The 22,381-nt window shown below is 40.8% G+C and overlaps 1 protein-coding gene across 4 annotated transcripts in view; it reads right to left on the bottom strand.

Annotated features, from left to right (window-relative positions):
- si:dkeyp-27e10.3 (UPF0606 protein KIAA1549) overlaps positions 1–18,987 on the bottom strand; it is a 31,155-nt gene extending 12,168 nt beyond the window's left edge. For all 4 annotated transcript variants that reach the window (XM_017494032.3, XM_017494040.3, XM_053688088.1 and 1 more), the window contains exons 1-10: positions 18,607–18,987; positions 15,716–15,949; positions 6,691–8,007; positions 4,555–4,643; positions 3,165–3,339; positions 2,201–2,331; positions 1,916–2,102; positions 876–935; positions 576–727; positions 175–352 (exon numbers count right to left, since the gene is read on the bottom strand). In XM_017494032.3, the coding sequence (XP_017349521.1) occupies positions 175–352; positions 576–727; positions 876–935; positions 1,916–2,102; positions 2,201–2,331; positions 3,165–3,339; positions 4,555–4,643; positions 6,691–8,007; positions 15,716–15,851 (2,425 nt within the window). In that variant the 5' untranslated portion in view covers positions 15,852–15,949; positions 18,607–18,987. The remainder of the gene's footprint in view (positions 1–174; positions 353–575; positions 728–875; positions 936–1,915; positions 2,103–2,200; positions 2,332–3,164; positions 3,340–4,554; positions 4,644–6,690; positions 8,008–15,715; positions 15,950–18,606) is intronic.
- Between the last annotated feature and the right edge of the window lie 3,394 nt (positions 18,988–22,381).

The following is a 22,381-nucleotide window of genomic DNA, read 5'->3' as shown; positions in this document are numbered from 1 at the left end:
CTGGGTGTTACTCTTGTGTACATAACATTTTGTGTGTATAACTGACAGACTGAATATTTATTTTAGCTATGCAAATACTGTGTGTTGGTGTGCATGCGTGTGTGTGTGCGTGTGTATGTGTGTGTGTGTGTGTGTGTGTGTGTGTGTGTGTGTGTGTGTGCGTGTGTGGCTTACGTGTAGCCAGTATTCCATGCACACGGTAGCCCAACACAATGGCTGCCCTCTGCAGGTTAAGCCTGTTCAGCATGGCAGCAGTGGTCTGGGCCGACAGCCGCTCTCCTGACCCCGCCTCCACAAAATACACCAGCTCTAGAGGGTTATCCGCCCCATCCAAGCGTGAAGCTCGAACAATCTGACACACAGGGACATGCAAATAAATACAAATGCAAACAGTCCCATTCGTGTACACATAAGGAAGGGTGTGTGTGCGTGCCAGAAGTGAGGACAGATTTCTGTGTGTGTGAAAGAATATTCAAGGTTTTTGAGAGATTACCCATGGAAGCCGAAAAAGGCCACGAGTTTAACAAATCGAGAGCACAAGAAATAACACATGGCCTTTCTGGACTTGTAATTACCTGCACGCTGTTGTTGCCCACAGTGGTTGCTCGTCTCCAGCGACGCCCACCGCCCAGCCCAAGCCCCTCCCCCACCAACACAGCCAGTCTCCTCTCCATTTTAGCCTGGAACGTCCTCTCACTCACACGCTGATCTAACACGCCCAGTAACACTGCAACACACACAGAGAGAATTATAATTATATCACTACATAATCACATCAAATAAGAAACGTCTGAATGATAAAAAGACACAATGCACACAACAACACTTCCCAATACCCGTGCAGCCAAATATATTCTAATGAGATACATTCTCACCCGTCTTCACCCAGGACGATCGCAAATGATGAGATACATTCAGCACAGGATAATGAAAAGCTGGAGAAGGGAAGGGAAGAGAAGAGAAGAAAAGAGAAGAGAAGAGAAGAGAAGGGAAGAGATGAGAAGAGAAGAAAAGAGAAGAGAAGGGAAGGGAAGAGAAGGGAAGGGAAGAGAAGAGAAGAGAAGGGAAGAGAAGAGAAGGGAAGAAAAGAGAAGAGAAGAGAAGAGATGAGAAGAGAAGGGAAGAGAAGAGAAGGGAAGAGAAGGGAAGGGAAGAGAAGAGAAGGGAAGAGAAGGGAAGGGAAGGGAAGGGAAGGGAAGGGAAGAGAAGAGAAGGGAAGAGAAGGGAAGGGAAGGGAAGGGAAGAGAAGGGAAGGGAAGGGAAGGGAAGAGAAGGGAAGGGAAGGGAAGGGAAGGGAAGAGAAGGGAAGAGAAGAGAAGGGAAGGGAAGAGAAGAGAAGGGAAGAGATGAGAAGAGAAGAAAAGAAAAGAGAAGAAAAGGGAAGAGAAGAGATGAGAAGGGAAGAGAAGAGAAGGGAAGAGAAGAGAAGGGAAGAGAAGGGAAAGGAAGAGATGAGAAGAGAAGAAAAGAGAAGAGAAGAAAAGAGAAGAGAAGAGAAGGGAAGAGAAGGGAAGAGAAGGGAAGGGAAGAGAAGGGAAGGGAAGAGATAAAATGAGATGAATGCAGGAGAGAAGAGATAAAGGGATTTGAAAGAATAAGAGAAGAAATGAGAAGAGAAGAAAACAAGAGAAGAGAAGTGAAGTGAAGAGAAGAGGTGAAAAGAGATGAAAGCAGAAGTGAAGAGAAGAGGTGAAAAAATGAGGAGAGAAGAGAAGAGGAGAGAAGAATTGAACTGAATGAACTTTAATTGAATTGAATTAAAGAAAAGCAATTTTAGATGATAGAACATACAGTATATACTATATGGGTATATGTGCATGGTTGATTGTGTGTGTGTGTGTGTGTGTGTGTGTGTGTGTGTGTGTGTGCGTGGGTGTGCATGCGTGTGTGCATGTGTGTGTGTGTATACACTCACGCTCTGCGATCTGCACTGCAGGAAAGCCCAGGTAGAAGCTGAACTCCACCACATGCAGCTGTCTCAGGTGAGCGCTGACGTCGGCGCCCCTGAGGTAGCCGTGCGAATCGCGGATGGCGAACGTGATGTCCACCGGAGTTTTCTGCTGCTTCTGGCCTTTCGCCACACTGATGGTGATGTTCAAGATCTGCACCAGAAGATAGCACACCATGGTCAGTGAGATATCTTAGTCTAACCTAGAGTTTCCTTTTTAAATTACTGATGGATATAAAACACTATACACACATGTACAGTGAAGTTTCCATTCTCCAGCAGTCGCCTGCGCACTTCGGAATAAGCCATGAAGAGTCCCCTCTCCACCCGCTCACTGAAGCTGCACACGCGCACGTCCACGTGACTCGGTACGAACTGCAAAACTGGGCACAAAAGCATAAAAACTCTTGCAGCAACTATACAAGAAAATCAACTCTTCATGAAAATGAGTAGAAATTAATATATAGTATAAAATGAATAACACATACAGTTTGATTTGAACACAATATTTTTCCAAACATTGTTTTTTCCCCCCCAGAAAATACTGTTTTTAAAGTTTCTGCACCTCTACAACAGCAGTGAACATCTGAAGTGTTCACTGTATTTTTACATCACCTTACATGTGCATTTGTCTCTTTCGTGCTGGAAACTCTGAATTTGTTTTCCTCATATAGAAGGCAAAGTATTTACATCTCTATGACAGAAATGGTCAACAATTTCTAAAGTATCTGGAGAATGAAAGCAAACTAATAAAACATTTTCATAGATTACACTTGGTTCGGGTTTATTTGACATGTTTTAGGGGTGTAAATACTTTTGAGCGTTTTTGAGAGAACAATTTTATTTAAGAAAATGTAGGAATGTTCTCCTAAGACTTTGCGTGTGCTCATATGCTCAAAATATCAGTGCATGCTGTATTTATTTTATACATTAATCTTTGTTCATTTTCATGGAGTGCCGATAATCCTGGAGTGGACTATGCACGTCTTTCACCTAAAGAATTTTATTTCACAGCTTTTCAGTTTGCTGATAAGATGACTACAGCGTAGCCTTATGGCAGCTGGCAATCAGCCAACATTTCTCCTACATACTGTCGCTGCATGTCTCTGCTTGAAGCTGCATGATTTCCGCTTGCTTGGGAAAGCCACAGCACATGCTGTATATACAGCACAAAAAGCTGTTGTTTTTTTTTATCTTGAAAAAATATGGTACTTACTCGAGTGGACCTGATTGATGTTATCAGGTACGGGATATATGGGAGTAACAGTGAGGATGGTGGAGGACGAGGTGCTGCGTGCCGATTGGCGGAGAGTGTTGATGATTGACACTGCTGTGTATACGAGTGGGCCAGACACGGCACGGAAAACAAAATTGGGCGGAGCTTTAAGGACCTGAAAAACATAGATAGAAGTCATCAATCTAAGTCTAAAAGCTCAATTTACAGTCCTCAGTTGTTTGGGTTTTTTTTTTCTTCACAGCTCTCACAATGTTTCGGTCATCAGCTGTCGGTGTTTTTCTTTTTCAAGACATTCGAAATTGTTGTATTGGATGTATTGTATTGGATTTCATGCTGGGATATGCGAAGTAAAGAATTTCACTGTGCATATGCATATGTGACCAATAAATGCTCATTATATGCTCGATGTTTGTCCAATGCCTCTAGTTGATTTTCCCTCTTTTCTGGCTTGCTTTTCTCCCATAGACTGCTCGCTAAACTTCATGTTGGCTTATCCTTTTGAACAAAAACTGCAGACTGTTTAAACAATCAATCTAACAGGACACACCTGGGGAACAAGAAACACCTGTCAGTCACATGTTCCAATATTTTTGCTGACCTACAAATTGGGTGGTCTGATGCAAAATGTGCTATGCTCTATGCACTTTAACAAATCTAACCTAAACAAAACGCAAATGTCTTCAGTCTACAAGAAAAAACAACTGAATTGGCCTTGCTGTTCCAATAGTTTTGGAAGGGACTGTATATGACCCTTTGGGCAAAAAAGACAGAAACTGCCTCTAAACTCTTTTGTACCCCAATATTTAGAAACCAGGGGTGCAAAATAGAGCTGTAGTTTAGACCAACACTGTAAAGTCCATTCTAAGTCTAAAAGCAGGACTAGCTGAGATCAAGTCAAGACTGAGCTTTAAGGAGGATGAGGCAAAGTAAAGTTTGAGGCCAAATGGAAATGAGATTGAGTCAAGATCGAGACTGAAAACATTACTTCAACTAGAATGCCTTCAATCAGGCATTGTGCCAATGATTACGCCATGAACTTTCTAGAATAATGAATTACTTCTTGTCAATTTTTTGAATGCTAACGAATAGAAAACACAAACATTATTTTGCCAAACTCTTGGTCGAGCCCAAGACCATACAGTATTTAGCAAGACCAGTACGCAAGACCTTGACAATTCCAAGCACGAATGCCAATAAATCCGAGACAAGTTCAAGTCAATACAGAAAATATCTCGAGACCGGACTCAAGTCCTACAGCCCTAGTACAAACCTTTGCAATGAACTATACATACATTCCTTAGATAAATGCATCTGGCAAGTGTATATGAGTAAATATAAATGTAAAATAGTTCCAGTGAAATGGACCCACCTGCAGCTCTACTGTCCGGTTGAACTCTCGTCTCAAAATCTCCTTCACATGAGCCTTCGCAAATGCCACCGAGGTCGCACTTGGCATGCCTGTAGTTTCATGGATCAGAGGTCAATAAAAGGTTGAAATTCCTCCAATCACTTCAGGTGACTATACAGAAGTGTTAAAGTTACTGTAAACAATGCTGGCAATCTTGCTAACTTCCAACAGTTCTACACAAGCAGCTACGACTGATTTCTGACCAATCAGCAATGCCTACACTGACTGAATTAGTAGAAGTAGCTTGATGTAGATCAAAAGTCTGTATCTCTGACAGCTTTTGTGAGCTACAATTGAACATCTCTCAAAGCGAAACACCAGCAGATTGGAATGTTAGTTTTGGTGTTCGAAGAATGTTTTTACTATAATAACAAATTGCCCAAATTGTCTCAAATCTACACATTATGAGTTTGCAATGAGTTTTCCTACTCTTGTATGGGCTTCATGTGCAAGCATAAAGTACTTGACAGCCATGGAGGACCACATCCTATCATCTGTTGGTCTGCCTTCCTGTTTAAGTCTATAAGTCTCTCCTCATAAGTAAGAGCATTCTAAATCAGGTCGACGAAATTAGCAGTTTCTGCCATAGCACGCTAAAAAGCAACTATGCTGCTAACTAGCTAGATAAATTTCACTGAAGAAGGGAGCTAGAGCTATGAATAAACAAAACATTCTGCCTTTAATGTATTTATTCATTTTCATATGATTTATTTACATGTGATTCATTTTCATGTGATTCATATTCATGTGATTCATTTACATGTGATTCATTTACATGTGATTCATTTTCCTTTTCTCTTCTCTCCTCCCTTCCCTTTCCCAAATATTTCATTGATAAGAAGAAGAAAAAAAAAAACAAAACAAAAAAAAACACAAACAAAGGAAAACAAAATTAAAAGTACCAAAAAGCCCCCTCCCCCCCCCACCCCGCCCCCCCGGCTCATCATGGCTACTCAATAACTGTCGCTGGTTATATAAATATTATCAAACCCAAGAACAGGCACAAAAATTTAAGTGGGAAGTGTCTGTAACTCCATAAAGTATACAATAAAGGGATGCCATTTATAATAAATAAATAAATAAATAAATAAAATAGAAATAATAAATAAATAAATAAATAAATAATTCATCTAAGTTAGGAGCGTATACAATACCTGTCTTTGCATTAGAGTACCAGCAACTATAATATATCTACTGTTCGCATCAGCGATAACGTTAGTGGAAAAACCTTAGATCTCTTGACAGGATTACCTCTGACGTCCCAACAAATCTAATCAACAAAACAAAACATTCTGAAAGGAACACGCATAATCTGTACTTACAATTAAATTACAATATTTACAAATTACAAAGATTATAATATCAAGATATACTAGTTGTGTAAAACTGTTATTGATTAGGCTACTGACCACTACTGCAAATCCGAGCACTCTGCAAGTCTGACTGGCACCGATATGTCTACATTAGAGATGTCAGTCATGTTCATTAACGTTTCAGTGATTAGCACTTGGTTACAAGATTCAGCCCCTTTGAGAAGTCTCACAATCATGATATGGAGGGTGGGACAAGTACGGAGGTCCAATAAATGGTCCGATATTTTCTCTAGGCAAAACCAACCTGCCCATACAGTCAATGACTCCCAGTAAAGCCGTGCATCTGGGTGGGACCCAAAATGACTTATTAAAAGCCTGTGGTCCAATAACCATTAATCTTAAACTACCATTAAAATGCAGTGTACTCTAATCTGCCATAGAGTTGTACGGGCAGTGCGACTACGGGCTACAAAGTAGATTTTCACACAGGCTTCGCTGTCCATTGACAACATTTTGCATAAAATGAATGTTCTAAAATATTGAATTTCACCAAGAGTGATGTATAATATAGACGCATTTCTACATTGAATGTAGAAATACTTTATTTCCGAAATCTCATGAGAGGCAGGTTTCCCATAGAGTCTTAAAGCAATCCCATGTGCTAGCTATTAATTATAGTATATAACGATGACCAATGTGGGGTTTTTTTTCAAGAAATTTTAACAATGCACCTTTGGCATAACAAAGGTGTCTTTCAGCAAAAGAAGAAAAAAAAAAGACTCACCCACTCTGACCAGGTACATGTCTTGCTTGGTGATGTTGCAGACATACTGCCGGGGTGCAGTGGAAAGAGGGATTCTGGGAGCAGGAGGTATTGCTTTGGTGGACACGGTGGTTGTAGTTGTTGTTGTAGTAGTAGCCGTGCCTCTGGAAGGTGTCCAAGGCTTGTAAGCAGAAGGGATTTTAACTGTTACAGCCTGGATGACTGGACCCTGTGGGATAACTGGTGGGGCTGAGGGAACTACAGGTTGTTCACTACCTGCTTTAGCATCTGGTAAAGCTGGGTGAGGAGACCCCTTCCCTGGGTGAGAAGGTATTTTAATAGGTTGCTGATGCTCTGTAGGAGAAATAGGGAGTATAGTAGGTTTTCGTGGAGGGGTGGGAGTGACTCCAGGTATAGGGTGAGGTGTATCCACTTGGTCCGTTACTGTCCTAGGGCCCACACCCAGAGAAGGGGCAAGTGTGTGTGTGGAACCTGTAGGATGTGTGTGGGTCGCTGTAGGAGTGATCTGAGGGGGAGTCAGGTGTGTCTGGTTACGAGCAGCACTAGCATTCTCTTTGGCCAATAGCGTATTGTAGTACTCCATACTGTTCATATCTGGAAGCAGCATTTCAGTAGGCTCAATAGGGTACAGTTCTGCCCAGTCAAAATCCAGATCCTCCTGGGTAGTATCAGGGACATGGGGAAGGCGGGGATCAGAGGGGTGGGCAGTCCTTAGGCTAGTTCCATATCCAAGAGTTACACTCGGGAGGAGATGTCTAGAGGAGAGGGGTAGAACAGGCCGGGATGGAAAGTCCGTGTTGTAGCGGACCCCAGCATTGTCGTCCTCAGATTCATACGAGTCATATCCATGTGTGGGGAGGGTGGTGACCAGAGAAAGGTCCTCCCCATCAGAACCCATGAAGGTTAAAGTCTCTAGGTAATCCCCAGAACCCCAGTCCACTTCTGTAGACTGAGCAGAGTCCAGGTCTTCATGTGTGAGCAAAGTGGGAGGAGCCGGTGTAGGTGGGCTGTGACCATGAAGAGGAGGCATCTGACTTGGTGTGAGAAGGTCTGGTGGGCGTAGCAGCAGGTGAATGCCATGTGCGCTATCACCTAGGTTACCTGACCCACCATCAGCACCTAGGGATGGGGTGGGAGCTATGCTGGATGCATTGTCATGGCGAACAGGGTGTGCAGGATGCTTGGCATCTGATGATGTATGAGCTTTGCGTCTGGGGGTTTCTGAGTATTGCGATAAGGATATCGAAGCTTGTTGTAAACCTGCGTGTGTTGGGAAGAAACCAAAGTCTCGTTTGGATAGACCGGATGGGAGTTTCTCTGAGAAATCAAAGAAAAGGAACAAGCATGGTACATAAATGGAACAGAGACTAGAATGAATCAATAATTAAAGTAATTCAACTAAATGTGCCACACAGTCACTCTCCAGACCGGTTCCTAAAGTACTCCTTGGAAAGTTAGTATTAATACTGTAGCTACAACAGTTTCTAAATTAAAAACTTTCTTAGGGCACCTTAATTGCACCTCAATTAGTTCTACAACATACATACATGTTGACCACCCACAATTTATGGAAACCATGACAGCTCAAATCCACTTGTTCTAAAATCTAAACTCTTAAATATAAATATTCCACATGGGATCTTTAGAGGGTTCTTGCTTTCTAAAGAGGTTATACTTGATATATTTTCTGAAATGATTTCCCCCCCTTGTTGTAGGTTCTACATAAGACTTTTAAGGATTACCCCAAAGAGACCAGAGCATATCTTTTAAACAGCCATTTTTTGCCAATACAATTCTTAAATAGCCTTTTACCAAGATATTATAAAGGTTCTATCCTCTTAAAGGCATTAAGTGGGACCTTTTTGTACCTTAGAGCCACCAGGGGTCCACACGTGATGGAAAGGAAACAATTGCTGAGAATCAATATTAGATTATCAAATGTTCAAGGGTTCAGTGGTTACTGAGATTGAACAGAATAAGGTTTTGTGTCATTCATTCATCTTTAGTAAGTGTTTTGGCCACAGTCATGGTGGATCAGAAGCCAATCTCGGGAACACTGGGCGCAAGGCAGAATACATGCTGGATGACCCCTGTGACACAATGCACACACTCATTCACATCTAAGGGCCATTTAGAGTCACCAGTTCACTGGGAGGTGGGAAGAAACCGGAGAATCCTGCAGACCCTGGAGCTGTGAGGGATCATCGCTAACCACTGCACCACAATGCCACCCTTGTGTCAGTAAATGAAAATCAAAAAGTCCAAAGTCAACTCCCATCCGTGAAACACTAATAAATCATTCATAATGTTTAAGTTGAGGTGAGTAATAATGGAGAAATCATTACTAATTATGTTAAACCACAGACCAGCAAGTTCTGCATAACCTCAGTGTCCATTTGTTCTAGCCCTAAATGTTAAAGCGTAGTGGAGAAGTGCACTCAGAGATTCTCTGTGAGTTACTGTACATCTAGAGTACACTAACAGTATATCAGCTGTAACAGTAGTGGGCTAATCATCCAGTTTTTCCTCTGTGTGATACTGAAGCATTGAGAGTGGAGAGGTAATTGAGTTTGAGGCTCAGTGGGTTGGATGGCTCTGTAAATGGAACAGGCAGCATGTAGGATGCTGGCAGCTCTGTACATGATTTGTGGGCCAGTGTGTCATTCCAACTTCCTCTTCAGACAGGAGGGACGGCCAGCCTGCCTCTAACTCATCTATCTTCTATCGACTGTCAGAAAGTCTTTAGACAGATGTTATATCCAAGCCAGGTAGTTATGCCAAAGAGAAGTAGCTTGCCATTTTTGTATCAGCAGCAACTTCCGATAAACCAACTTTGGATCAAACCTTGGATTCTGTCGTCTGAAAGTTTCATTAGAAAATTCCCACGTTCACATTATTAAAGCGCTGACCTATTGTTCAGTTGCTATCCGCCTGAATGATTCAGATGCGTGTTTGTAATTGACCCATATGTTGCAAAAATCCACAAACCAGTTGCAATAGTGATTCATTACTTTAATCAGCTAATTAATTATTTGATTGATTAAAATTCCAATATGGAAGTTTCCTATATTGTTGCATGTAGGGAGTAGTGAATAGTTACTGTAATTAATTAATTAATTATAAAAAATAAAAATAAAAGAAGACACACCCTGTGTCTAAAATATTATCCTACTCACTATTCCCTACACAGCGATACAGAAAAAGTTCCATATGGACATTTTACATCATTTTGGCATTAATCCTACGCAGTGCATTGGATATTCTCCAATATGCTTTCGAACATGACCAAAATATGGTAAAATTGACAAAAAAAAAAAAAAGTTAGATAGATAGATAGATAGTGAAATGTGTTCACTGTTTTTGCAACTACTACTAGCAGTCCTCCGTTTTTAAAAAAGAAATAAGCCATTGTTGATGTACTGCTAAATCTGAATGATCACAACAGCGGTATGCAAAAAAATAAAATAAATAAAAAAATAAAAACGTCGCTTTGCATTAACTTACAGTTCACATTACAGCTATATGACAACATATCAGATCCGATCTGGACCAAATGAAATCTGATTCAAAAAGCTCACTGTTCATTCCCTCATAAACCCTCATACACATCAGATCTGGGTCACATACATTTGCATGCGTGTCAGTTCAACCCTGTAATGTAGCCAAAATTAGCTTGAAGTAGAGTTACATTCACACTGCAGGTAAAATCTTCTATGTCATGTGTGATCCAGATTGATTTTCTTCATGGCAGTGTGAACAGCGAATAAATGTGTTGAATCGGACATTTTCCGTTCTGATTTGGACCACTTTTATAGCTGGATATATTTGACGTGTGCCAGTGTGATTCGAGTCTAACTTCAGTATTTAATCATGTTCATAAACAACGTGCAAAATCTCAGTGCTTTGGTGCTTCACTGTGGAGAACAGTCCTGTGTCTCCATTCCTCCCTCAAAGGTCTAAAGACAGTGATAGACAAATAACTAGCTAGCCTAGGTGCTCAGGACAAGCAGGTTACAGTAGGATGTTGAATAAGCGTCACAAGAATTTTCATTTACTTCATTCGACCAACAACTAGAAAAAAAACTGGGCAGTACTTCACAATAATAGTACCTGAATAATCATGCACTAATACCTGAATTAATACTTACTTAAATATGAGCGAAGGCATGTACTAATGAAGCGCTAACCTTAAATATGGCACGAGTCATGATTAACAACCACCTTAACTACGTTAGTACATGTTTGTTAGTTAATATATTAATTAACATGCAGGGGTAAACTAAATCAAACATGCTCTGTAAGAAAGAGCATGAATTAAACTGATTATATAATTTGCCATAGGCAGCTGCGTACACAAACATCATCGGATGATGCTAGATTACTTTCATAATTTACCCTGCTCCTCCTTATCCAACGTAGAAAGACTCACTAATAATAAAACACCAATAATTTCATCTCAACCAGTTTTACAGCATTCTCCATCCATTTCTCTTCGAATCCCACTGTAGTACTAGTACATGCTCTGGGGATTTAAAGCTGGAGAAAAGATGGTCGTTATTCACGCCTGAATGCATAAGACATTCGTAGTTAAGGTTAGCTCTTGATTAGTTTGTGATTAGTACATGGCTTAACTCATCATTAGTTCATATTTTAGTAAGTATTACTTCAGGTATTAGTGCATGATTATTCATGTACTGTTATTGTAAAGTGTTACCAAATATCGTACTACCTAGTGAATTTCCTAATGTGCTCCTTGGAATGTTAACAGGTCTAGTTTTAATAATTTATAAACGAGGAAGCTTCTCAAGATATTAAAGCTCTTTGATGCTCCACAGAGTTATATTTGCACCTCAAACTGTTCTTCAATTTCCTACTGGGTTAATTTATGGAACCCATGACAGCTGGAATCCACTTATTCTTCAGCCATTTTAAAGTCCATTCTTTTTAAAGGGTCTAGCTTAAAAATGCACAATTTTAAACCCTAATGACTTTCGTAAAAACAAAAAACAAACAACAACAACAACAACAAAAAACGTTTCGTTTGATAAGTTTGTTTAAACGTAACGCACTGCAATTTGTACACTCTATTGCTCAGAGCCGTGGTGTGTACTACTTACTGTTTTTCCTGAATGCTGCCTCCTACTACTCCATGCAGATGCACCAAGGACATGGTCTGACTTTTGGTAGGACATTTACTAGGCATATTAATTAGCCTGGTTCCCTTCTGAGTCTGGTTCTGCTCAAGGATTCCTCCTCATGCTGTCTCGGGGAGTCTTGCTAAATCTACATCTGGATTTTTGAATTGAACGTTTGCACCCTTCTGCACATGAGCGTCAGTTCAGGAGCATGATTTGTTCCGACTAGTGCCAGATTCAGACCACATCATGCCAAAAACCTACAGTAAAAACATGTGGTCCAAACTTGAGCAGTGAAACATAATTACATTAAGGCTTCATGTGTGAACGCAGCTTATAGAAACTAATGAGAAGTTCTCCAGCACAGCATGGAATATCTCCAGTAATTAGATTCTGTCTTACTTAACTATCTGAACATCCCTTATGGAGAATAGTACTCCACTTCTCTCTCTCTCACACACACACACACACACACATACACACACAGTGAATTGAGGACTCTGAATCAGAGACGGCTCTGTGGCGTGGTCAGGCAAGGTGTTTCCATGGTAATACAGCGTGTGAATGTGTGTGAGCATGCAGGGGAGAGTGTGTGTGTGTACGTGTTGCAGTAATGCATCACGTGCAGTCCGCCTCATCAGTATTCCAGAGACACAGTAGACCAAGCTCACAGCATTTCTCACTCCGGGCAGATTCAGTTCTCTCTCTCTCTCTCTCTCTCTCTCTCTCTCTCTCTCACATACACACACACACACACACACACACACACACACACACACACACACACACACACACACACACAGGTGTAGAGAACCTCCAGAAGGAGCTCTAAGAATAGCACCAAATAATAGCATGCTTGCTGTCTGTAGTCCAATTGCTTTGATAAATTTGTTCAATGGCTGCTATCAGAAAGAGGGATAAATAGAGAGAAAGAGAGACAGAGAGACAATGTGACAGAGATAGACTGAGAAAAAGACTCATCTATTCTTTCTTCAAGCATCAAACATCACTGGACGGCTTGTAGCACAACATGGTGGAGATCAACATCAGCGGTAATGCACAGTACGGGACGACAAATACAACCTAATCAGCCATATGAATATGGTGTGTGTGTGTGTGTGAGTCTTTCTTTTTCAGGCCATTACAAATTGTTGTGTTGTCTATGCCTGATGTTTGTGCAATGCCTCTAATTGATTTTCCCTTTTTTCTGGCTTGCTTTTCTCCCATAGACAGCTCTCTGACCTTCATGTTGGTTTATCCTTTTTAACAACAGATGCAGTCTTTACAGGTGAAACTGAAGGCTAAAACCAAGAGTAGATGTTCAGAGCTATTTATTGTTTAAACAATCAATTTAACAGGACACACCTGGGGAACAAGAACTGTACCTGGGTACACATACGTACAAGGAAATAAAAGCTGAAATGCTAAACCCTCTTCTCGTATTCTTCTTATCATCTCAAACCCAAATATCTTCAGTCTACAGCAAACACAAATGAATTAGCCTTGCTGTTCCAATAGTTTTAGAGGGGACTGTAGGACCGATCTAGTATACAGTATACATACACACACACACACACACACACATATATATATATATATATATATATATAGTATACTGCACATATTTCAAGAGTGACAAAATGAACAGAAAAACAATTAACGGGTTAAATCATTTTTTAAATAATTTTAATACAAGTTTTACAGTGGTGCTTGAAAGTATGTGAACCCTTTAGAATTGTCTACATTTCTGCATAAATATGACCTAAAACACAGTCATGTTTTCACACAAGTATTAAAAGTAGACAAAGAGAACCCAATTAAAGAAATGAAACAAAAATATTATACTTGGTCATTTATTTATTGGGGAAAATGATCCAATATTACATATCTGTGAGTGGCAAAAGTATGTGAACCTTTGCTTTCAGTATCTGGTGTGATCCTCTTGTGCAGCAATAACTGTAAGTAAATGTTTGCGGTAACTTGATGAGTCCTGCACGTCGGCTTGGAGGAGTTTTAGCCCGTTCCTCAGTACGGAACAACTTCAACTCTGGGATGTTGGTGGGTTTCCTCACATCAACTGCTTGCTTCGGGTCCTTCCACAACATTTCTATTGGATTAAGGTCAGGACTTTGACTTGGCCATTCCAGAACATTCACTTTATTCTTCTTTAACCGTTCTTTGGTAGAACGACTCGTGTGCTTAGGATCGCTCACTCACACCTGACCGTAATCTCATTGACTGAAATCATCTGACTCTAATTTTACCTTCAAACTAAATGCTAATCCTAGAGGTTCACATACTTTTGCCACTCACAGATATGTAATATCGGGTCATTTTCCTCAATAAATAAATGACCATGTATAAATATTTTTATCTGTTCAATTTGTTTAATTGGGATCTCTTTGTCTACTTTTAGGACTTGTGTGAAAACCTGATGATGTTTTAGCTTGTATTTATGCAGAAATATAGAAAATTCTAAAGGGTTCCCAAACTTTCAAGCACCACTGAATGTCTTTTGTTATTTTTAGTTTTGTTCTGTTTAGTTCAGTTACAAAAATATCTATACTAAATTTTCCTATTCTTGCATGCCAACTTTCACATTTTCCCAAACAGCTCAGCTGCTCCTAATGTAACTGCTAAAGTAAAAACTCAGACTATCAAGGATTCCGTCTCCTCACATAGCCACAGGTCTAAAGCCATCACCATCCCAGACGCCTCTTTTATTAGCACTCGTCTCTACCATCTTTAGAACTCTGTCTGTCTCTGTGTGTGTGTGTTCCATGCAGTCTCATGCTCTCCTTCCCCCCAAAAAAACCCTTCACAGAGTCCAGCACTTCATGATGCTTATTTAGAAACAGAGTAGGAGGACTAGACATCAAACCTCAGGTTCAGACTTGCCCTTCATCACTTCATCAATTCATAGTGTTTATTTATTTTTAACTCTTTCTGACTTTCTAGTCAGACACTCACATACATACACACCCAAACACACTCTCCATTTGGCTCTCCATCCCCCCCAAGACTCTAGTCTGTCTTGTGTCTTTCACACATATAGGAATAACCAATCAACTACAATGAACATCTTTAATCAGAAACATAGAAATAAAATAAAAAATATATTTTTGTTGCTGTTTTGCTGTATCTGGATGTGACACAGAGGACCTGCGTAAATACACACACCGATCCAGTTCATGCTTCAGGGATGAAAGTGAACATAAAGACAGATTTCGGGCAATCCCAAGTAAAAGGCTAACACACTTTAGAACACATCAAGCCAAACCTTGATACCATATTAAAGCTACAACCCAGTTTTTGCTTGCTACCATTCATTTTAACAATATATCCATCCATCCATCTTTCCATACAGCTTATCCTACACAGGGTTGCGGGGAGCCTGGAGCCTATACCAGGGAACTCAGGACACAAGTCAGGGGACACGCTGGACGGGGTGCCAACCCATTACAGGCAACAATCACACACATATACACATTACAGACAATTTGAAAATACCAATCAGCCTACAATGCAGGTCTTTGGACTGGGGTGGAAACTGGTACACAGAGGAAACTCCTGAAGCCTGGGGAGAACATGCAAACTCCGCCCACACAAGGAAGTGGCGGGAATTGAACCCACAAACCTGGAGGTGCGAAGCACCCTGCCCCCCATAACAACATATCATTACATGATACTGTTACAGACTAGTGAAGTTGATGTATGGTTTTGATATACTGTATTTTACTATTTAGTATTGTAGCATACAGTGTGAAATGTAGCCCAGGGGTTTTCAGATTATTCATACATGGACAAATGTATAAACAATATGAAACATATTTTTCAGTGATGGACAGGTCCACATAACACCAGGGTACAGACATCATCAAGAGGCATACCTGACACAGGTGCATTTGTAGTCACTAAGGAGACAAGCATCAATGCCAAGAGAAGGAGCACGCAGTAGCCAATCAGACGCCGAGCCTTCGCTGGCACCGCCCTATAACCTGCGCTCTCTCCCTCTGACTTCTCCATCCTGCTCGCCTTTTACGACATAATGCATGAACCTGATGTGTTTCCTCCAGGGAAGCCGTCCATCTTCCTGTGTAACTGCCTTCCAGTTTCAGGCATCTCTGAAAAATAAAATGCAGACCGGTCTCATTTCACGAACCTGTGCAGTAGTTCAAAATATCAATCTGCAGTCTAGGGGTGCATACTAGGTATGTATCTGTTTAGTGCTATGAATATCTGGATCTGTAATCTGATGAAATACTTAAGTGAGTGTGGCTTAAACCAGAAGCTTTAAAAAGTATATATGAACCCTAGGACTATTCACACAGAAACACTGGAAAAACCCCAGAGTTAGAAACACCAGCATTGTCAGCATGGTGTGTGAATTCTGGCTCTGACAGTTCCTCAACCTCAGCTACATCACTCCAGTTCACAAAAGGTCTCAACGAGATGTGGGTGAGACTGTATTTTTAGTCCCGGTGCACACGTCTAATCATAGACGCTCAGTGAACATGTCTGGCAAGCTTTCTAAAAGAACATTAAACAAATAGTGCACCTCCTATTCATATCTGTGTTCACATACATTACCTGTTCAATCTGAATAAAGTATTCATAAACCTAAAGCATACTAAGGGGGGCAATATTAGCTTGAAACACAGGATAGGTATCAGATTGGATTTGAATTATTTTCCAGTCCGATCCATCAAGCCATTTTCCATACCGCTTATCCTACACAGTGTGACAGGGGAGCCTTTAGTCTATCCCAGGGAACTCGGGTCACAAGGTGGGGGACACCTTAGACGGGGTGCCAACCCATCACAGAGCACAATCGCACACCCATTCACACACTACAGACAATTTGGAAATGCCAGTCAGCCTACAGTACATGTCTTTGGACTGGAGGAGGAAACCGGAGTACCCGGAGGAAACCCCTGAAGCACAGGGAGGACATGCAAGCTACACACACACATGGATTCAAACCTACAACCCTAGGGGTGCGAGGCAATAGCGTTAACAAATAATCATAAAGCTCCTCTTTATCAGGCCTGTGATGTTTACATTAATTGCCAGCAGATGCTAACAGAGAACTAGCCTGAACTGGTTACTACTGTGAGGACCTCAGTACCGGATCAGGATCAGATATTAGTGCACAAATCTGTGATTTATACTGTACTGTAAATGCAAAAAATGGGACTGGTGTATCTGTACGTAGTGTCCAGGTTTTATGGTGGTAAAGGAGAGCCATGAATATACTTAATCTCATTACAAACAGGTGACAAATCCATCCATCCATCTATTGCCTGGAGCACTTATCCTACTCACGGTCACCGGGGAGCCTGGAGCTTATCCCAGGGTCTCGGGGCACAAGGCAGGGGAAACCCTGGACTGGGTGCCAATCCATCACAGGGCACATTCGCACACACACTCACACACTAAAGAGGCCAATCAGCCTATATCTCACGTCTTTGGATTGGGGAGGAAACCCCAGAAGCATGAGGAGAACATGCAAACATGCAAAGTCCACACACACCTCCTGTGTGTGCGGAGGCGAGAATCGAACCCCCAACGCTTGAGGAGCAAAGCAAACGTGCTAAGCACTAAGCCACTATGCAATAATAAAAATGTATTTATTTGGCTGGCATTGTTTGAGTTTGCCTCCACTTGTACCTTTAGAGAGAAGCCAGGCAGATCAAGACAAAGATCACCTTTTATCTTGTAATGAAACATTTCTATAATGATGGGCGTGGTCTCTCCGCCCAGGATGACTCCACCCACACTCATAATGGTCTGATGAGGATAAAACCTATGCTACGGCCTTCACAGTCACCGGCTCTCAACCCAGTAGAAGACCTATGGGATATTTGTAAGTGATGTCTTAGACATCTGAGAGCTGTTTACCACCATCCCCAAAACACCAACTGAGGAAATATCCTTTGGTGTTCATCACTGCTCCAGAGACTTCAAATGGAAGCTGTTCTGGCTGCTAATGGTGACCCAGCCCCTAAGAATGGATCCATCCATCCATCCATTTTCCATACCACTTATTCAACACAGGGTTGCGGGGAAGCCTTTACCCTATCTCATGAAACTCGGGGCACAAGGCTGCGGACACCATGGACGGGGTACCTGAAACATTTATGGTGTTTATGATTTTTTTCCCTTTAATTTGTCACTTGTGTGTATGTATCAAACAAGGCTGCGTTTGTAGAACAAGTGATTGGTGCACATATTGATGTTACTCTATTATCTTCATAGTTACTCTATCATTCCTGACACTTTGGTTAAAATTCCTACAATGCTAGAATGATGATTTAAATCTATAGGATTTACAGGAATGATTCATTAGGAGTAACAGAGCTTCCAGAGATGTGCTTTGAGATGTAGTGGTTGAAAGCTTACTTCAAGAGTGGAAGCTATGTTACAGTCTTTTCATTCAGGATGAATGTAATAGCCTTACATTACAGAAATATTGACTAGACTTGTATGAAAGATGGCGCGTGTAAAGACTGGAGGTTAGACACCTATGTGAATTTCGATCAGATGCACAGAATCGAGAGAGAGAGAGAGAGAGAAAGAGAGAGAGAGAGAGAGAGAGAGAGAGAGAGAGAGAGAGAGAGAGAGAGAGAAGGGCGGAGAGGAGGTGTACCGACCCGCATACAGACGACACGCTGTGGACCAAAGACGCTTTTTCTCCAGCATCCATGCTCACACTGTTAATAATATTCATGAAGATAATGAGATGTAGGAAAGAACAGGTCAGCAATGGCATTTCCGTTACCTGTCATTTGGAGATGCAGCAGAAGGCCAGGCTCAGCACCATCACCACCACCATCATCATCATCATCATCACCACACACCCCTCATCACACACTCACTCTCTCACACACACACACACCTCCTGGTCTCCACACGGTTCCCTCCCAGGCTCTCCAAAAACAGGAACCTACAAAATATCCGATGCGTTATACTGCGCTCTCCCGGTAAATTCACCCCCTCCGTTAGTCCCGTTATGTCCAGGATAAGCAGGCTGTAAGGCAGGTGCGCGCGCTTCCCTCGCCGCCCTACACGAACACAAGAACCCTGAGAAAGGACGCACGCGACCCGGTCCGGTCCATTTCAGCACGCGATCGAGGGAAATCGGAGAAACATCGCCTCCGTACACATATTCCACCGACTGGCTGCCTGGCCCCGCCCCTTTACCCTGTTCATTAACGGGGAGAGAATAGAGCGCTGCTCTGATTGGCTCTCAGAAGCGTCCGTCAAAAAGAATACATGCGTGTGGAGCTGCTAGAGAGCACACTTGTTTGTTTCTTGGAGTAGTCCAGATAGCCAAGAACCAGATTTCTAGAAGCGGGTTCTGGGGAACTCACTGATTATAGAACTCAGTTACTGCTAACCACTATTGTTACTGTTTTTCATTCATTCATTCTTCAATAACTGCTTTAACTACTACTACTGTTCCTACTATTACTAATACTACTACTGCTACTGCTGCTGCTACTACAGTTAGTAATAGTAGTAGCAGCAGTAACAGTAGCGGTAGTAGTATTATTAGTAAATAGTAGCAGCAGCAGTAATAATAGCAGCAGTAGTAGCCGTAATAGTAGTATTAGGAACAGTAGTAGCAGTAATAGCAGTATTAGTAGCAGTAATAGTAGTATTAGTAACAGTAGTAGCAGTAATAGCAGTATTAGTAGCAGTAATAGTAGTATTAGGAACAGTAATAGTAGTATTAGTAGCAGTAATTGTAGTATTAGTAATAGTAGTAGCAGTAATAGTAGTATTAGTAGCAGTAGTAGTATTTGCAGCAGTAGTAGCAGCAGTAGCAGTAATAGTCGTATTAGTAGCAGTAGTAGTATAAGCAGTAGTAACAGTAGTAGCAGTAGTAACAGTATAGTTGTATTAGTAGCAGTAGTAGTATTAGCAGTAATAGTTGTATTAGTAGCAGTATTAGCAGTAATAGTAGTATTAGCAGTAGTAGTTGTATTAGTAGCAGTATTAGCAGTAATAGTAGTATTAGCAGTAGTAGTTGTATTAGTAGCAGTAGTAGTATTAGCAGTAGTAGTTGTATTAGTAGCAGTATTAGCAGTAATAGTAGTATTAGCAGTAATAGTTGTATTAGTAGCAGTAGTAGTATTAGCAGTAATAGTTGTATTAGTAGCAGTATTAGCAGTAATAGTAGTATTAGCAGTAGTAGTTGTATTAGTAGCAGTAGTAGTATTAGCAGTAGTAGTTGTATTAGTAGCAGTATTAGCAGTAATAGTAGTATTAGCAGTAGTAGTATTAGCAGTAATAGTTGTATTAGTAGCAGTAGTAGTATTAGCAGTAATAGTTGTATTAGTAGCAGTATTAGCAGTAATAGTAGTATTAGCAGTAGTAGTTGTATTAGTAGCAGTAGTAGTATTAGCAGTAGTAGTTGTATTAGTAGCAGTATTAGCAGTAATAGTAGTATTAGCAGTAGTAGTATTAGCAGTAATAGTTGTATTAGTAGCAGTAGTAGTATTAGCAGTAATAGTAGTATTAGCAGTAATAGTTGTATTAGTAGCAGTAGTAGTATTAGCAGTAATAGTTGTATTAGTAGCAGTAGTAGTATTAGCAGTAGTAGTTGTATTAGTAGCAGTATTAGCAGTAATAGTAGTATTAGCAGTAGTAGTTGTATTAGTAGCAGTAGTAGTATTAGCAGTAGTAGTTGTATTAGTAGCAGTATTAGCAGTAATAGTAGTATTAGCAGTAGTAGTTGTATTAGTAGCAGTAGTAGTATTAGCAGTAATAGTTGTATTAGTAGCAGTAGTAGTATTAGCAGTAATAGTTGTATTAGTAGCAGTATTAGCAGTAATAGTAGTATTAGCAGTAGTAGTTGTATTAGTAGCAGTAGTAGTATTAGCAGTAGTAGTTGTATTAGTAGCAGTATTAGCAGTAATAGTAGTATTAGCAGTAGTAGTATTAGCAGTAATAGTTGTATTAGTAGCAGTAGTAGTATTAGCAGTAATAGTAGTATTAGCAGTAATAGTTGTATTAGTAGCAGTAGTAGTATTAGCAGTAATAGTAGTATTAGCAGTAATAGTTGTATTAGTAGCAGTAGTAGTATTAGCAGTAATAGTTGTATTAGTAGCAGTAGTAGTATTAGCAGTAGTAGTTGTATTAGTAGCAGTAGTATTAGCAGTAGTAACAGTAGTAGCAGCAGTAGCAGTAATAGTCGTATTAGTTGCAGTAGCAGTAATAGTCGTATTAGTTGCAGTAGGAGTATTTGCAGCAGTAGCAGTAATAGTAGTATTAGCTGCAGTAGCAGTAATCCTCTGGTCCTGAAGAATAACACAATGTGACAAACATTTAGTTTGGGGTATCATCTCTTTCAAAGAAATGGTCATTGTTGGTGTAAGCATGTTCTTTGCAAAGAGCTAAGATTAGTTATTTAACATTCGGAGAAGCAACCACGGGATTCCTCCCGGTTCCCCGGTTCCTCCCAGCTCCCAAAACACAGCATTAGATGCAAAATAAATTGCTCCTAGGTGTAAATGAGTGTGTGAATAAGTGTGAGCGGTGCCCTGTGATGGACTGGCACACCATTCAGAGTGTATTCCTGCCTCACGCCCAGTGTTCCTGGGATAGGCACCGGATCTACCATGACTCTGACCAGGACAAAGTGATAACTGAATGCGAGAGTGAGAAGCAACCGCTACCATAAGTAATAGCTTAGTGTAGAGGTCTGATATGGGGGGAAAACAACCAACACATTACTTTCATGATGCACAATATATCTCACAGTATTTAGGTTTGCTAACAAAGTGCTTATAACACGGTCATAAAAATAATGGTTTCAATGACACCTTTTAAAAGTCAGCAATTTGTAGCTAAAAACTGTGTAATCATAAAGACTGTCCAGTGCTCCTCCCAGGACTCTTCTTCAAATCTGAAGATCCTGTAACACACTTAGTCCTGTTTGCCTTTACTCTTCTACACCTCTGTACTGTAATGACCTATAATTTTACTATACGGTGTCGCTCAGAGGACGACGGGTTCCCTTTGGAGTCTGGTTCCTCTCAAGGTTTCTTCCTCATGTTGTCTCAGGGAGCATTTCTTCATCACCGTCACCTCCGGCTTGCTCGTTAAAGATCTAAATCTACATCAGGATATCTGTAAACCTGCTTTGTGTCAATGTCTTTTACAGGAAAACAAGTACAAGTAAACAAGTAAAATAAATTGAACCGGATATTAAAGTTATGAGTCTGTATTTATCAGCACTGATTTAATATTTATGAAGGGGGTGTCTCACAGAACATCATGTTTCACCTCAGCTGTGACTTCACACACACACACACACACACACACACACACACACACACACACACACACACACACACACACACACTACAGTACATTACATTGTCCTCACTACTACAAGTATAAACCAAATACATCTGAGTATAAATCTTAAAAAAAACACCACAAACTCCACTTTCTAATATTAGCATATGTACATTTCTATCATCTTAGTCCTTTCTTCAAGCTCCGCACCAGCACCCCCTAGTGGTTATAGTATGAAATTATTAGCC

Source organism: Ictalurus punctatus, chromosome 19 (assembly GCF_001660625.3).
Source record: "Ictalurus punctatus breed USDA103 chromosome 19, Coco_2.0, whole genome shotgun sequence".
Classification (NCBI taxonomy): Eukaryota; Metazoa; Chordata; class Actinopteri; order Siluriformes; family Ictaluridae; genus Ictalurus; species Ictalurus punctatus.
Note: the sequence above shows the minus strand (reverse complement) of the source record. Positions and strands in the feature narration are given on the sequence as shown.